The sequence below is a fragment of the Giraffa tippelskirchi genome, chromosome 4 (assembly GCF_054371585.1).
Source record: "Giraffa tippelskirchi isolate mGirTip1 chromosome 4, T2T-mGirTip1v1.2.pri, whole genome shotgun sequence".
Taxonomy (NCBI): domain Eukaryota; kingdom Metazoa; phylum Chordata; class Mammalia; order Artiodactyla; family Giraffidae; genus Giraffa; species Giraffa tippelskirchi.
In genome coordinates this window covers 92,375,395-92,392,749 of record NC_137278.1, presented here as the reverse complement: position 1 = coordinate 92,392,749, position 17,355 = coordinate 92,375,395, and the positions used below count along the sequence as shown (strand labels likewise).

Genomic DNA, 17,355 nt, shown 5'->3' with positions numbered 1-17,355 from the left:
GAATGTTTCTTCACTGGAAATAGGAAAGGTGGTGTGCAAATTCTTGAGAGTCATTTAAGGATATTGCAGAATAATTTTTAATCGCCTGATCTGATAAATTGAGATAGAAAATTCCACTCTGTAGGGTTTGTAAAATGGGGTTGGTTAATTGCTTTCAGAGAGAGTTTAGAAGTGGTTCTGCGTAATGGTGAAGAAATGAGTTCAATGGTTTCCTTATTTTGATTTGCAGCTCTTTAAAACATTTAGGAAATATAACCATCTTGATCCATTTGGCAGGGAGTAATGTTTTCCTTTGCAAACTCCCACTTTACTTTGCGATTCTTTCACAACTACATCACAGTCTCTTTAGAATGATTAGATTTGTGTAAATATCTTTTTTTCCTATAAGTTGATAAGCTCCTGAAAGACAGGTATCATCTTAATACCCAGATAGTTCCTATCACAGAGCCTTGCAAAATATACAGAATAAATAGTGGGTGATAAAGTAGTCTCTGTGTAGACTAATTTTTTACTCTAATTCCTAACGTACCAAACTCCACTTTCCAGCTGGGTGGCAGTCAGCGGAGTTGTGGGGCAGGTTTATCCAATGTCTTCAAATCACTAAGTATCCACTTCCCTGAAAGTTTGACCTTTCTGGAAGAATTCTTTGAGTCATAGAACTAGAAAATTGCTAGCTATCTTTGAGTAGGTAAAAACTGAATATTTTGGGGGTTCATGTTTGCGTTGTTTTTTGGCCACTAAGTCATGTATGACTCTTTGAAACCCCCGAATTTTACCCCGCCTGGCTCCTCTGTCCATGGAGATTCTCCAGGCAAGAATATTGGAGCGGTTTGCCATTTTCTCCTCCAGGGGATCCTCCAGACCCAGGAATCGAACCTGGGTCTCCTGCATTGCAAGCAGATTCTTTACCATCTGAACTACTAGAGAAGCCCATATGTACATGCAAGTACAATTTATACAATTCTCTTTTATATTGCTTAGAATCATACCCTGTGGTCCATCTAAATCCATGCACTTTCTCTGATAGAGACCCTAGAGATTTGCTCTCACCTTTATGAGTAAAAACTGACAATTACCCTTCAGTACATTTTTGAATGAGAACACTTTCATTTTTCAGGTCTGATCACAGTCTTCTTCTACTTATTTACATTTTCAGGTTGCATCAACCTCTTAGGAGCATTGCGCTTTTTAAGTTGCCTCCCTGCTGGGTAAAGTGGTACTTCCTCTCTTCGTCCTAAAATCGTCTCTTTGATGCCTCAAGAAGTACACTTTAGTTCTGGTTCTCTGGAATTTGATTATTGTTTATTTTTGCCATGCCCTTAGTGATTTTATTGATTCCAATTCTATTTCATTCTGCAAGCCCCAGGCTCTTGACTATATCCAGGCTACAATCGTGTTCATTTAGTTCCTCTTTTCTAGGTCTTTTTTCACCTTCACTCAGCATCCATCAAAGGGGAGACCTGGATGGAGCCCAAATCCAGGCCACAGGCATGGATAAAGAGACACCCACAATGATATAGAACATTTTTTACACACTACTATTTCAGGTAGGGGAACCACTTATAGTCCCACCACTCTATCAGGATAACCGCTTTCACTGTCTCAATGCACTTTAAAAAACGACTTTATACAAACGAATTACAAACACGGTCAAGGAGACCAAGCACATGGCCCCTTGAACTTGTATGTGTTTGAAGTCATTTTCCATGCACAGCCAATCGTGCGATCAATCCACCTTTATGTTTCATGTAAATTTGTTTTATTTTTGATAATGAAGCCTGAAGGAATGATTCTTGAAGCATCATAACAGCGTTGACTGACAGCTCCCTAAGTGCTGTCTGTTTTATAGCAGACATAACTGACAGCTTGTAGGTAAAGAGCATATGCAGATGGATGGGGTTCACACTGAACACAGTGGGGTAAAAAACCAAAGGAGATATTTATTCTATTTCTTATTTATTAAAATTCAATCAATATGGTAAAATATATGCATCTTGGGAGAATACATTTACTTGTGGGCTGAGACAGATTCAGTTTTTAAACTGTAATAGAAGCTTGATCTATAGAAATTATGTACTAAAATTACCTCATATATATTTTTAAACTCCAGTGAGATTTACATTGCTCATTTTCACACCCCATGTATGCTATCTATTTAGCTGGGTGGTCAATATAACTAGAGCCTTTTTAAGTTGTAGATTTAAATTATCAAGTTATCTTTTATGGGCACCCACTTGTGTTGATTAAGTTAAAAATCTGGCCAAGTTAAAAACAAGAATCCTGCAATGCCACTTCTAGGTATATACCCCACAGTACTGAAAGCAGTGACCTGAACAGACACTGTACATTCATGTTTGTGGCACAATTATTTACAAGCTCAAAGGTGAAAACAACTCAAGTGTCCCTGGACACTTGGATGGATAAACAAATTGTGGCCTGTACATACAATGGGGTATTATGTAGCTTTAAAAAGGAATGAAATTCTGATGTATACCATGAAATAGGTAAGTGAGTAAGACTTGAACCCACAACTTTCTCATTAGAATTACTCCTCTCCAATATTACTCAGCCATAAAAAGGAACAGTTTTGAGTCAGTTCTAGCAAGGTGGATGAATCTAGAGCCTGTTATACAGACTGAAGTAAGTCAGAAAGAGAAAAACAAATATCGTATGTCAATGCATGTATGTAGAATCAAGGAAATGGTACTGATGAACCTATTTGCAGGGTAGGAATGGAGATGCAGACATAGAGAATTGACCTATGGACACAGAGTGGGAAATAAAGGGTGGGATGAATTGAGAGAGTAGCATTTAAATATATACGTTACCGTGTATAAAATAGATAGCTAATGGGAAGTTGCTGAATAACACCAGGAGCTCAGCCTGGTGCTCTGTGACAACCCAGAGGGGTGGGATAGGTTAGGAGGTAGGATGGAGGTTCAAGAGGGAGGAGATATATGTATACATATGGCTGATCCATGTTGATATATAGCAGAAACCAACACAACATTATAAAGCAATTTTCATCCAATTAAAAATTAAACAAAAAAGAATTGCTTCCCTCCCTCTGCCCCTTACAAGTGTTGAGCCTTTCTTTATTCCAAACTTGTCTCAAGACCAGCTCCCACTCACTGCGGACACCACTGGGCACACCTTCTGTACCGTTCCCTTGCAGCAGTTTCTTGGGCACTGACACCTGGTTGGGAGACCATTTTGGAAGGGATAGCATGTGAAATCGTAAGTGCAGCTCTCAACCAAATTGTGTCATGGATTTTCACTTGAATGGAATTTTGGCTAGCATGGGAGTTAGAGACATCATCTTAGGCTTAGATCTGAAATCGGTCGGGCTGTATCAATCCTGGCTGATACCCCCTGGACTATATCCTCTGGGATTGCAAAAGATTCAGGCAACAGAAATTTAAAAGGAAAAACAAGCAAATAAAACACCTTAGTAGGATATGTAATCAGGTTTGGTCATATATGAGTTAGGATGGAATTCAAATTTTCATGTCCTTGTGTCTAGGCAGTGGAAGCCAAAAGGAATTTAAGGCCTATGTAGCTTGAACATAAAACTCTAGAGAGGACACAGAAGACATTTTAACTGACCCACCCTAGAAGGCCATGGGTGCCAAACGAGCAGGGGTCCCTCTCACCCACCGCACCCCCGACCCCACCCCATCCCCTGGTTCGGGCCCTTTGGCCATGCATTTCATTGGTCAGTCTGCCCCAGACGTCAGGCACAAAATTCAGAAAACGGTGCTGGTCCTCAGACTCTGATGAATGATTTGTTCCAATTGTTTTATTCAGTTTTCAGTAATAGGGATATGGCCAAAAAGGCTGAATGTACCCAGAGAACTATGCAAAAGGCCCAAATGATTGCAGTGGGTGTGTTCGTCCAGGGAGGTCGTTCTTTTGGGGCCAGTCTGGACCACTAGGCCCACGGGTACCCAGACAGGACCACTGCACCCTGTGTGGACAAAAGGGGCACTGAGGGAGGATTGCAATTGATGCGCCCTTTGCAAAGAGCCAGGGTATTGGTAGAGGGAATGTCCCAGATGCTAGAGAATATCAGGGGCCCCTCAGTCACTGACAGTTTTGTGATCAGAAGACTGAACGGGCCCAAGGCCACAAGTGATTCTGCCTAGAGATACCATCTATATAACTAATGTCAAGCCTTGAGTGGGCAGTGATGTGGCAGGCCACTTAATAGAGTTTCTGATAGACACTGGTGCAAACTTTCAGTCTTAACCCAAAGGACTGGAAACCTTAGGAACCATAAGGAATATGTAATGGGGGTGTTAGGGAAGAAATCAGGGCACACTTTTCTGGAACCTCTTTTGTGCAGCATCAATGGTCTGTTATCTTTACAATCCTTTCTGTGTGTGCCTGACTGTCCCATCCCTTTAATGAGAAGAGACTGAGGGGCCACTCTGTTTCTCAAGGGGCAAGGGAACCACCCTCATCACCAGATGGTTCTAACAAAGGAACAGTTAATAGTAGACCTCAGTAGACCCTGGAATGTGGAATTTTTAGGTACTAGGCCTGGCCAAAGATACTCAGCTGGTGATTATTAAGTAAAAAGGGTTGTATAGTGTCTAAATAGAGAATAGAAATTTCTTAAACCTAGGGAAGAGCCTCAAAAATGTTTGTAAATAGATTATCAAAAGGGGAGGCCACTGGTCTAACTAAACTATGTGCATGCTCAGTATCCAACTCTCTGTGACTCCATGGACTGTAGCCCCCCAGGCTCCTCTGTCCGTGGGATTTCCCAAGAAGAATATTGGAGTGGGCTGCCATTTCCTCCTCCAGGGGATCTTCCCAACCCAGGGATCGAACCAGCATCCTTTGCATTGGCAGGTGGATTCTTTACCACTAGTGCCACCTGGGAAGCCCCTAAAAGTTTTCCATATTGATCAAAAAAGCTCTGCAGTTCCAGAGATTTTTAGGAATCCTTTAAAGGTGTGTGGGGGGGTTTTAGTGTTGTTACAAAAGAAAATGATTCTATACATATTTGTATGCATGTATCCTGATATACTGTGCAAGAATTTTAGGTATATCTACAGGTATATACCTAGAAATGTAATCAGTAAAGTTGCGTGGTGTGTTCATCTTAACATAGATCACTGACTTGCTGATTTCAGGAAAACTGTACCAATTTACACCCTCACCAGCAACACCTAACAGTTTCTGCAGTTCATATCTGGCAGCACTTGTTTTGTTAGTGCAATGTTTGACTCTCCTGATATTTACATTGGAAGCTGGTTTTGGAACCAAACTTTCACATTTTCCTGATTCCACAATGTTGGATAGTTGGGATTTTATGATCCTGATATGGGACCAAGAATACCTGATGTCTCCAACATAACAGGTGCTCAGTAAATGAGAAAAGATTAAAGGAATCTAAATTGCAGCTGTTTGGTAAAATCACAAGATTTTTTTTCATATTTTAAAAGTTTATCAGTACATTCCTGATTCCACTCTTTCCTTCTGTCTCCAGATTATGCACCCAATGTCAACTTACAGTGGTGTATTTCTTTCCAAACTCAAAGGCTACACAGGAAATTGAATACAGCAGTCTAAGGGTTGCCCCTAGAGGTGGGATATGTATTACAGTTACTTTATTGTAATCTAGTAAATCTAAGTAAAATATCATAACATGAATTTTAGAGAAAAAAACCCATCCACAATTTCTAACCTTGATTTGAGTACTTCTGTAGTTCTTACGTGCTCTGACATGTCATTTTTAAAAAATGATATAAATTCGGCTTTAACATGCTTATTTGATTGTTTTATACTTGGTGAAATTTTCATGAGCTAAATCTTGATTCCCAAATGCTAGTTCATGGGCCTCTGCCAACTTCTAGCCTAAAAAAGTAACAACAAAAAGAATAGAAGAGTGAACTTATCATACAACTAAATGGATTCCAATTAAAGGACCACATTTCATTCCGCAGTGATGTCATTTCTACCTTCTTACTATTAAAATGTTCTGTTTTACAAAATAATAATAGTAGATGATATTTATTTGCTTGACAACTTGACCTCAGATTTTCCATATGTGTGTGTTTGTGTATTAATTTTAGTGATCTTTCAAATCTAAGTGTTTGGAAACATTTTCAGGGCTGTTTCCTGCTTTCTTTAATAAGTATGTTGTAGAAAGCATGTTGGGAGTTACCATCAGGAGCACACAAGCCTCAGAAGGTAAGGCACAGTCATCAGGATTCACACCTATTTATTAATATTTAGTTCTGATTGGGTTTCCAGGGAGGCTTAGTATTGCTAATAGTAAGGGTTATTGTTGTTCAGTCACTCAGTCCTGTCCCACTCTTTGCGACCCCATGGAGAGTAGCCCGCCAGGCTCTGCTGTGTCCGTGGGGTTTCCCAGGCAAGAATATTAGAGTGGGTTGCCATTTCCTTCTCCAGGGGACCTTTCCAGATAAGGGATCAAAGCCCTGTCCCCTGCATTGGCAGGTGAATTCTTTACCACTGAGCCACCAGGGAAGCCCAACAGTAGGGGAAAGCGAGTGTGAAAGTCGCTCAGTCGAGTCCGACTCTTTGTGACCCCATGGCTTGTATACAGTCCATGGAATTCTCCAGGGCAGAATACCGGAGTGGGTAGCCTTTCCCTTCTCCAGGTGATCTTCCCAACCCAGGGATCGAACCCAGGTCTCCCGCATTGCGGACAGATTCTGTATGAGCTGAGCCACCAGGGAAACCCAACAGTTGGGGAGTGATGAGCAAAGACAAGGGTCTGTTCCCGCCGGTGTTAGGGTTAGCCTGTGCACCACACACTTAGGAAACAACCAGTTTCCCGGAGAAGGATGGAGGCCCGGGACCCAGATCCAAGTGGGAAGGTGGAAGGAGGGAAAGCCCGTGCTCCGACGCGGTCGGCTGGGAGCAGAGGCTTGGAGAGGAGCTGCTTGATAATGGGCGTGAAGTCAGGGCTGCGCAGGGAGAGCTGGCGCAAGGGCAGGCTGGGGGTGGCATGGAAGGGTTGGCGAGAAGCCACGTGGAAGTCGTTGCAGGGAGACTTGGTGAGCCACCGACTTCAGGATGCCCAGAAAGACCAGGATGCCAAGTAGACTAGAGACCCGGACCAGGGCCGGGGGCTGACACGCCCCGCGTGCTCCCGCGCCCAATCAGCGACGAGCCAACCGGGGTCGCAGGACACGCCCCCTGCTCCGAGCCTCTTCCCGGCAGCCTCGCAGACCCGGCGCCCATTGCGCCGGCGCAGTTTGCAGGCCCTGCCCTAGCGCCCTCCGGCCCGCGCCTCCTGTCGCCAACATGGCAGCTCCCTGTATGTCCTGCGGCGCAGCAGCTTCCTACCGGCTCTTTCTGGCGGGTAGGGTTAGCTTCGCCCGGGAACAAGGCCTCTGGAAAGCCGCGGCTTCTGTGCTGCAGACAGGTACCAGATGCCAGGTAAGGCTTGGGAAAGGTGACGGTGCTGGTCCCTGTAGCACGCTGTGTGGCCAGGCGCCGCCAGAGTCTTTAGTTGATCTGAGGATCTTTAGTTGCTGGCTGCGAGATCTCTTTAGTTGCGGCATATGAGGTCTAGTTCCCTGGCCGGAGATCGAACCCCGGCCCCCAGCATTGGGAGACGGGGCCTGTGGGATCTTAGGTGCTCCAACAGAGGTCTCAGGTAAACAGAGGGTGGAATTGCCTTGCAGCGACCAACCTTTGAGGTTGTTGCTGGATTTCGCAGGGTGTGGTGAGGGGGAACTTACCTAAGACAGAAACAGAGCGACCCCTCCCTTGACCTGTCGTCTGGGTGGATTATGGGTTCAGCCCTGCCCCCCGAGACTCCGATCAAAAGGGTGGAGGTGGATGAGAACTGAACTCCTCCAGTGGCCCAAAGACTTAATGCAGGAGGTCATACAGTGGAGAGGAGAGAGAAACATTTCTAAAGTGTCTTGCGTCTGAGCAGTTTCCATTCTGTTAATTTTCTCGGTGGTATGTCTCTGATTGATGGAGACCAGAACTTGTAAGTTACATTTAATCCTGGGGCCAATGGGAAGCCAGGATTCTAGCTTCAGAACTGATTGGATGATAATGCCACTTACTGACATGGGATCTGAGTAAAAGGAACAAAATTTGAGAGGGAAAAAAAACGAGCTTAGTTTTGGAAATAATTGTATTTATGACCTAGTTATAGTTGCGGTGTCCAAGTGGACCCAAAGAGAGACAAGAAGAGAGCTGGTTTACAAGTCCTGTGTTACCTTGTGTGTGGTAATTAATGGATTAGACTGTTTGGGGGAGGGTGCAGTCAGTGAGGAAAAAGAAGGACCAGATCCTGAAGGACAAACAGTAGAGAAAGAAGGGCCTCCAGGAGATTGGGAATGACCTACCAGAGAAGTAGGAGAAAAACCAAGCACTGTGGAGTCATAGCAAAGAGGAGAATGTTGCAAGGAGGGAAAGTGATTAACAGTACCAGATATTGTAAAGAAGTCAAGTGCTGTGATCAAAAACTGTTGAAAAAAGGAATACTATCTTTTTTCATTTTTTCTTCTACATTTTAACTCACAGCAACCAATCCATCTATTAATTTACCCATCAAACATTTGTTTTTATTGTTTTTTAACTGGAAAATAGGCTGGAAGTTTTTACTTTCTCATGCATCTCTTTTGAGTGTATCCTTTTGTATACACACAATTTTCTGTGAAAGGTACTGTAGGTTACAGAATGTCTTTATTGTTGGCAGTGTCGGGGAGGCAGCCAAGAGTATTTTTCTCCCTCCCTGGAACTCCCAAACCTGCTAATACATGTATCCTTCTGTGTCTTTCTTTATGTTTTTTTAATCACATACAGACATACATGAAATGCATATTTTTTTGAAGAATAGAGTCTGTTCTACTTTTTGTTTAAACATGTATAGTACTGCTGCTGCTAAGTCGCTTCAGACGTGTCTGACTCTGTGCGACCCCATAGACGGCAGCTCACCAGGCTCCGCCGTCCCTAGGATTCTCCAGGCAAGAATACTGGAGTGGGTTGCCATTTCTTTCTCCAGTGCATGAAAGGGAAAAGTGAAAGTGAAGTCGCTCAGTCGTGTCCGACTCTTAGTGACCCCATGGACTGTAGCCTACCAGGCTCCTCCGTCCATGGGATTTTCCAGGCAAGAGTACTGGAGTGGGGTGCCATTGCCTTCTCCATGTATAGTACAAGTCTCTCCAATTATTATTATTAAACACCTGTTATGTGTCTTTGTTGTTGTTAGTTGCTCAGTCATGTCCAACTCTTTGCAGACCACATGGACTGTAGCCCACCAGCTCTGTCCAAGGAATTCTCTAGGCAAGAATACTGAAGTGGGTTGCCATTTCCTTTTCCAGGGGCTCTTCCTGACCCAAGGATCGAACCCTCGTCTCCTACATTGCAGGCAGATTCTTTACCACTGAGCCACAAGGGAAGCCTTCTTATAGAGGGTATTTTTACTTTTTGTTTATTAAGTATAAGTGTGTTCCAGATAGTGATATAAGTAGTAGCTATTACTATGAGTCACAGTCAGAAACGTTTGAGAGACACTGATGCAACAAGGAAAAAGAAATCAGTGCTGTTAAACTGTGACTCCTGGGTGCTCGGTTGGGAGCCTCTGCGATGGGTTTTCTCCTGTGTACCAGAATTGTGGAATCCATGTTTCACATCAATGCTTCAGTACAAGTGCAGATATCTGGGTGTCCCAAATTTGAGTGGAGGAGGGAATATTACTCGTGAATGGCCAGATTTTTCCGGTTTTAAACCTGTGAATATCAAGGATCTACACACAGTGTACTGTGAGATTTGTAGAGGTAAATACAGAAGAGCATAGACATGCAGAGCCTGATACAAATGAGCTGAAATGGATAGAATGACAGCATCCTCTTGAGGAGACAATGGGAGAGTCTGTCAGGAGTTACATGAGAAAAGAGGGATTCTGTTCCAGGAAGATGCAGTAGGTACCCAAACACCAGAGATGTGCACAGTCAGTGGATTCTGGCAACGACAAATAATTGGTTCTAGCAATTACAGTTGGTATAATAACTGATGAGAGAATGGCGAGATGGGATTAGAAAGTGTTTTGCTATGCTAAGATACTTGATTTTTTTTAATTTATTTATTTTAATTGGAGGCTAATTACTTTACAATATTGTGGTGGTTTTTGCCATACACTGACGTGAATCAGCCATGGGTGTACATGTGTCCCCCCGTCCTGAACTCCCCCTCCCTCCCTATCCCACCCCTTCCCTCCCACCTCTCTCCCCATCCCATCCCTCAGGGTTGTCCCAGTGCACTGGCTTTGAGTGCCCTGTTTCATGCATTGAACTTGGACTGGTGATCAATTTCACATGTGGTAATATACATGTTTCAATGCTATTCTCTCAAATCATCCCACCCTCGCCTTCCCCCACAGAGTCCAAAAGTCTGTTTTTTACATCTGTGTCTCTTTTGCTGTCTTGCACATAGGGTCATCATTACCATCTTTCTAAATTCTATATATATGCGTTAGTGTACTGTATTGGTGTTTTTCTTTCTGACTTACTTCTGACTGACTTACCTTCTTCTGACTTACTTTCTTTCTGACTTACTCTGTAAAATAGGCTCCAGTTTCATCCACCTCATTAGAACTGACTCAAATGCATTCTTTTTTATAGCTGAGTAATACTCCATTGTGTATATGTACCACAACTTTCTTATCCATTCGTCTGCCGATGGACATCTAGGTTGCCTCCATGTCCTGGCTATTGTAAACAGTGCTGCCATGAACATTGGAGTACATGTGTCTCTTTTACTGTCACAAATGAAAGTAGTTTTGGCTTTGTTGTAAGTAATTGACAGTCAGGGTGTAATACAAAGGTTATCCATGAATTCTTAACGCCTATCAATATAATTTTATGTAGGAATACTCATTTAGCTTTCCGTAATATTCGTGACATTCACAATAGAAAAAGCAGTAGGGCAGTCTCTATTTTGAAAACTGTTACTACAAACATCAGTATGTCCTCTTGATTTTCTACTGAGCACTTTCTAAGATTTTACTGAGCCAACAAGCTTTGTTGATTGGACTGTCAGCCGGAGAAGAATGCCGGATGATATTCGATGGCTTAGCCCTTGTGTATTTTGCTTTTATTGTGAAAAACATTACTGCCTCTGTCTTAAGGATCTGTTCTTTTCATCTCTTTGTCTTGTGGGCTCCTGGAGGTTATAATGTGCTATATTTATCACAGCATCCAGTTTGTTTATAGTAGTCTTAATACTACCAGCAAATTCCTCAAAAGCCTTTGCAAAGCAGATTTAAAAATTGACCGGTGTTTGTAGCAGATGCTTTATACAGCTGTGTACATTAGTTGTGTTTTCCCCCAGACAATTTTTGAATTTTTTAAAATTCCATTTTGTTAGCAATGGGAAAGGAAAGCCCTTTGGTAGCATAAGTTGTTCCCTTGGCGATCTCGTCTTCCAAGATGTTTTAGTGTGTCCCTCGTCACTTTAATTATGGAAAATACTGGGTCATTAAAGTTTTCATTTTCCTCATGTAGTTTACAAAGTTCTTATTTAAAGAAAACTTGATAACAGATATGCCCATTGTTGCCACCTCTCTTTCCTTATAAAACAGGGTAAGTGAGCTTTCTTGTACTCTACTTTATTGTTGTAATTGGGGTGTTGAGAGATTATGTGTTGCTGTATAGCAAATTAACCTCAAATATACCAGCTTAAAACAACAGATGTTTACCTCATGGACTCTGAGAGTCAGGATTCCAGGCACAGTTGCACTGGGCCTTCTGCTCAAGGTCTCCTGCAAGGCAGCAGCCCATGGTCATCTCGGGCCAGGGGTGGAAATCTGCTGCCCACATTCTCAGTGTGGGTGTGGGCAGGACTCACATCCTTGCAGCTATTGTGCTGGCCGTTGGCCAGAGACCACCCTCAGTTCTTGGCCTGTGGACCTCTGGGGGGCAGCTCACCACATCTTGCTTTCCTTGGTTTGATCAAGAGAGAGAAAAGGGGGAGGAGAGTCTTCTTGTAACCTGACCTCAGAAGTGTCTTTCTACTTTGTCAACTGTATTTTGTTCATGAGAAGCATGCACCAGGTCTGTGTCTTCTGCTCGCTGATTTCTGTCTGCATGTACACAGGCTTATTTTAAGGGGAGTGGTGTTTCTCTCTTTGGGCTTCCCAGGTGGCGCTAGTGGTAAATAATCCCCCTGTCAGTGCAGGAGACACAGGTTCCATCTTGGGTTGGAAGATCCCCTGGAGGGAGGGCACGGCAACCTACTCCAGTTGTCTTGCCTGGAGAATCTCAACGGACAGAGGAGCCTGGCAGGTTACAGTCCGTGGGGTGCAAAGAGTAAGACAAGACTGAGGATGCACTGCCCTGTTTTACCCGTCATTCACTATACGTCAAGTCCCATAGCAGCTGACATTGACCAGTCGGTATCACATGTGGATATTTCTAGCAGATAATGGAGGTAGCATATCACCCAATTATTTTTATTATTATTTTTAATGTGTTGAAATGCTAGTGGTTTAAACTTCTTTGTGAGCACAGGCCTTTAAAAGCAAGCTTTATCTCGTCTCCAGACTCTTGTCAATTGAGTACCATCCTAAAAAGACAATTGTTTGAAATGTTTTCTTTTATTTAGAAACAGTGGCCTATAAGATCATCATTTAATTTAAAATCTTATCTTTCCATTTGTATTTTCTGCTAGATATTAAGGCTCAAACATTCCCCAGCTGTAACAACAAAGAAGAATGTTGCAGCCTTAAGACGTGAAAGTTACACAGTGGACTTTATTAAAAAGCAGATTGAAGAGTTCAACATTGGGAAGAGACACTTGGCCAACATGATGGGGGAGGACCCAGAAACCTTTACCCAGGAGGATGTTGATGTAAGTGCAGTGCTTGTTCTGGGAATCACGGGAACAAGGGCAGATCTTTGTTTTTCTAACATTGTTCAGTGAAACATGATTTCTTAACAGTAAAGCCTTCAAACAAAGTGTTAGATGTCAGTTAAAACTCACAAGAATCAGAGATTTTTTAATTATACTTTAAAGGATACAGGTTATTTATTTATTTATTGCATTAATTGACTTGGATGTTAAACCAGGGTCTTCCCTGGTGGCTCAGTGGGTAAAGAACCCACCTGCCAACGCAGGAGCCGAAGGAGATGTGGGTTTGATCCCTGGGTTGGGAAGATCCTCTGGAGTAGGAAATGGCAACCCACTCCAGTATTCTTGCCTGGAAAATCCCATGGACAGAGAAGCCTGGCGGGCTACAGGCCATGGGGTCACAATGAGTGGGACGCAACTGAGCACACCCAGTTAAAAGACTGGGCTCACTGTGTAATTTTTACATAAGAAAATTGGGCGCCATTGTATTCACATTAAACCACTTGTTATTATTTTATGTGTTTTAGAGATTGGGTTTTCCTTACTATTAATACTTAACCAATTGATAAAATAATGATCACTGAAATCATTTATGAAATTCATTTAGGCAAAAATATTGAAGATGTAAAACAATTTTTTCACATATTAAAATAGCTAACTTTTTTTGTTAAGAAGTTTGAAAAAGATACACATTGGTGTCTTTCATCTAGAGTACCCTTCATATATTATTTAGAGACATCTAAAAGATTCTGTCATTCAGTCAGGTAGAAGCAGTATTACTAGCTCTGCCCCTTAAAATATTGAGTTGTTTTCCAGAGAAGAGGTGTTTAAAATCTTGCTGTAAATGTGAGAGGTCACAGCTTTCCTGTACTTTTAAAACTGTGTGTGTGTGTGTGTGTGTGTGTGTTCAGTGAAAGTAAGTTGATAATATTTTGTATCATTGGGCTAATCGAACATAATAAAAATCCTCTTTAGAGTTAGCCAATAAAACAGTGAAATCATGAATTAATATGAAAAAAACACACAATAGCTTCCTTTAAAATATGTAGAACCTTTGAAAATGAAGCTGGATTTCTTGTGAGGAATATAGATGTAGAACTTTGTTATTAATCTTTTTTTAGAAGATAAATTTGTTGTAGTTGAAGTGATGTTGTAGAAAGATACAGAAGCTGGCATTAGGACAGTCCTTGCAGTGTCGTGAACTTACACGTTTAGCAAGTCATAGCATTGTCACGTGGTTTCCCCGTCTGAAATAATAACTCCTGTTCGCGACCTCAGAATATAACTAAGGAGCATGAGACTAATGTGTTGTGTTGCTGCTCTCATTGCCATTATCTGTAATAAATAAAATCTACCGTGACTTGAATCAGTCACCAGTGCTCTAATGGCCTTGGTCACATGACTCTCCATGAGAGGTGTGTTGGGGAGAAGACTCTGCACTCCCGTCGGGAACGTGGATTCATCCTGGAGCCGCTTCATCCTGAGAGCACTCTGTGCTGTGGGCTGGGGTGTGCTCTCGCCTCGCCCACGTCTGGGAGCCCGTGTGGAAATGTGAACCCTTCTCTGGGACACGAGTGACGCGATGCCACTGCCTTCCACTTTACTGCCAGTGACTGACCAGCTTTACCAAGTCTCACACTTCGTGTCAGTTGACTCTTGTGGCTTTATATTAAACTCTTTGTCATTAGAGTAGACGCTACAGCAGAAGAGGACAGTGACAACCAACCATTACCGAAGCATTGAAATCATATGGGAATTTATCATTTTATAATTCCTGTTTCCATTTATGTTTCTGAAACTATTCTTTCTGTAAGAGGTTTGGCTGTGTATATCACCTGAAAGAGACAGTACAGCTGATGGGTCTTTAACATTTCCACACTGACAAAATGCTTGCTTATTTCTAAGGACAAAAATAAATAATTTGATATCCACAGTTCAGTTTAGTCACTCAGTCATGTCCAACTCTTTGCGACCCCATTAACTGCAGCACGCCAGGCCTCCCTGTCCATCACCAACTCCCGGAGTTCACCCAAACTCATGTCCATTGAGTCAGTGATGCCATCCAACCATCTCATCCTCTGTCGTCCCCTTCTCCTCCTGCCCTCAATCTTTCCCAGCATCAGGGTCTTCTCAAATGAGTCAGCTCTTCACACCAGGTGGCCAAAGTATTGGAGTTTCAGCTTCAACATCAGTCCCTCCGATGAACACCCAGGACTGATTTCCTTTAGGATCGACTGGTTGGATCTCCTTGCAGTCCAAGGGACTCTCAAGAGTCTTCTCCAACAGCACAGTTTAAAAGCATCAATTCTTTGGCACTCAGCTTTCTTTATAGTCCAACTCTCACATCCATACATGACTACTGGAAAAACCATAGCCTTGGCTAGACAGACCTTTGTTAGCAAAGTAATGTCTCTGCTTATTAATATGCTGTCTAGATTGGTCATAACTTTCCTTCCAAGGAGTAAGCATCTTTTAATTTCATGGCTGCAGTCACCATCTGCAGTGATTTTGGAGCCCCAAAAAATAAAGTCTGCCACCGTTTCCACTGTTTCTCCATCTATTTGCCATGAAGTGATGGGACCAAATGCCATGATCTTAGTTTTCTGAATGTTGAGCTTTAAGCCAACTTTTTCACTCTCCTCTTTCACTTTCATCAAGAGGCTCTTTAGTTCTTCACTTTCTGTCATAAAGGTGGTATCATCTACATATCTGAGGTTATTGGTATTTCTCCCGGCAATCTTGATTCCAGCTTGTGTTTTTTCCAGCCCAGCGTTTCTCATGATGTACTCTGCATATAAGTTAAATAAGCAGGGTGACCATATACAGCCTTGACGTACTCCTTTTCCTATTTGGAACCAGTCTGTTGTTCCATGTCCAGTTCTAACTGTTGCTTCCTGACCTGCATACAGGTTTCTCAAGAGACAGGTCAGGTGGTCTCGTATTCCCATCTCTTTAAGAATTTTCCACAGTTTATTGTGATCCACACAGTCAAAGGCTTTGGCATAGTCAATAAAGTTAGGAAAATATTTTTTTTAAATATTAATTTATTTGACCATGTCAGGTCTTAGTTGCAGCATGTAGGATCTTTCATTGTGGTACACAGACTCTGCACCTTGCCATGCATGTGAGTTTAGTTGCTCCATGGCATGTGGCATCTTAGTTCCCCAACCAGGGAAGGAACTTGTGCCTCTTGCATTGGCAGATGGATTCCTAACCACTGGACCACCAGGGAAGTCCTGAGGGAGAGAAACTTATTTTTAATCGTTATTTGCAATGAAGAATACCTCCACTTACTGAAACCTCCTGTGTGTGCTTAAGATGCTTCCCCATGTTTCAACTTCATAAAAACCTCACTGGGCAGGGGTTTATTGTTGCGGATGGCAAGACTATACAAGGCGTTCACCAAAGTCTGCTGTTCCCACGCTTTCAAAGATTTGATTTGGATAACACTTTCTACAATCAGACGCAGTCTCCCTGCCTTACTTAGTAGAACACAGTGAGCACAATGAACCTTTCAGAGCCACAGGATTTTCCTTTCTGGGATGGTTGTCAGACTGTGGTGTTCCTGTACTGAATGACCTGGCGCTGCCCTTCTTCCACGTCAACGTGTCCATCTCTGCTTCTGCCTCTCGGCTTTCCTTCACCTGCCTGCCTTGGCACAGCTCAGGTTGTTAGGTGTGTGAATTAGAACCAAGAACCACTGGCCTCGGCATGGGGACCCATATGCCCCTCCTTCTAAGTAAAATCACAGATTTATGTCAGCTCATTTATAGGTCTTTTTCATTGACTTCTAGCTTTACAACTTTATTCCAGAAGGTTGAGCTGGAGTAGAAATCCAGCTGGTCTCAGTGAAAGAAGCATATATAACATAAAAGTATGAAAATTACACCTAGCTAATCTTGCATGTTGATGCACCCTTAATTTAATAAGCCTTTTAAAAAAGAGGGCTGACATGGATTCGTGAAATAAAAAGAAATATGATTGGTAGAATTCATGAATAAAAATAATTCTGCTTGTCACTGTTGATATTTAAAGTTACAATATTTAGAAATTTTATTATTAAAGCTCCAGCATTGTATATGTGCTGGAAATGTTTTTGCAAAATATTAAATGCTAAATTTATATGAAAAATACCCTTTTAGTTGGTAAAATGGCAAATTCACTAGAAAGAAATTAGGTGTAGACATTCTCCATTTCAAAATAGTTTGAATTTTGTCTAATTTCTTCAGTTATATTGAAAAGAAAGGAGCCGCGCACCATTCTTCATTCCCAAATCGCTGCTGCTGCAGGTGACAGGAAAAACAGGTCCCTCTAAGGAGCAGTGCGCTGTGCTGTATTCAGCTGCTCAGTCGTGTCCGACTCTTTGCAACCCCATGGACTGTAGCCCTCCAGGCTCCTCTGTCCATGGGATTCTCCAGGCAAGAATACTGAAGTGGGTTGTCATTTCTTCCTCCAGGGGATCTTCGTGACCCAGGGATCAAACCCAAGTCTCCTGCATTGGCAGGC

The 17,355-nt window shown here is 42.5% G+C and overlaps 1 protein-coding gene across 1 annotated transcript in view; it reads left to right on the top strand.

Moving 5' to 3' along the window:
* Positions 1–7,275: 7,275 nt before the first annotated feature.
* MRPS9 (mitochondrial ribosomal protein S9) overlaps positions 7,276–17,355 on the top strand; it is a 36,940-nt gene continuing 26,860 nt past the window's right edge. The window contains exons 1-2 of the mRNA XM_081596260.1: positions 7,276–7,419; positions 12,670–12,849. Coding sequence (XP_081452386.1) covers positions 7,285–7,419; positions 12,670–12,849 — 315 coding nt within the window. The 5' untranslated portion in view covers positions 7,276–7,284. The remainder of the gene's footprint in view (positions 7,420–12,669; positions 12,850–17,355) is intronic.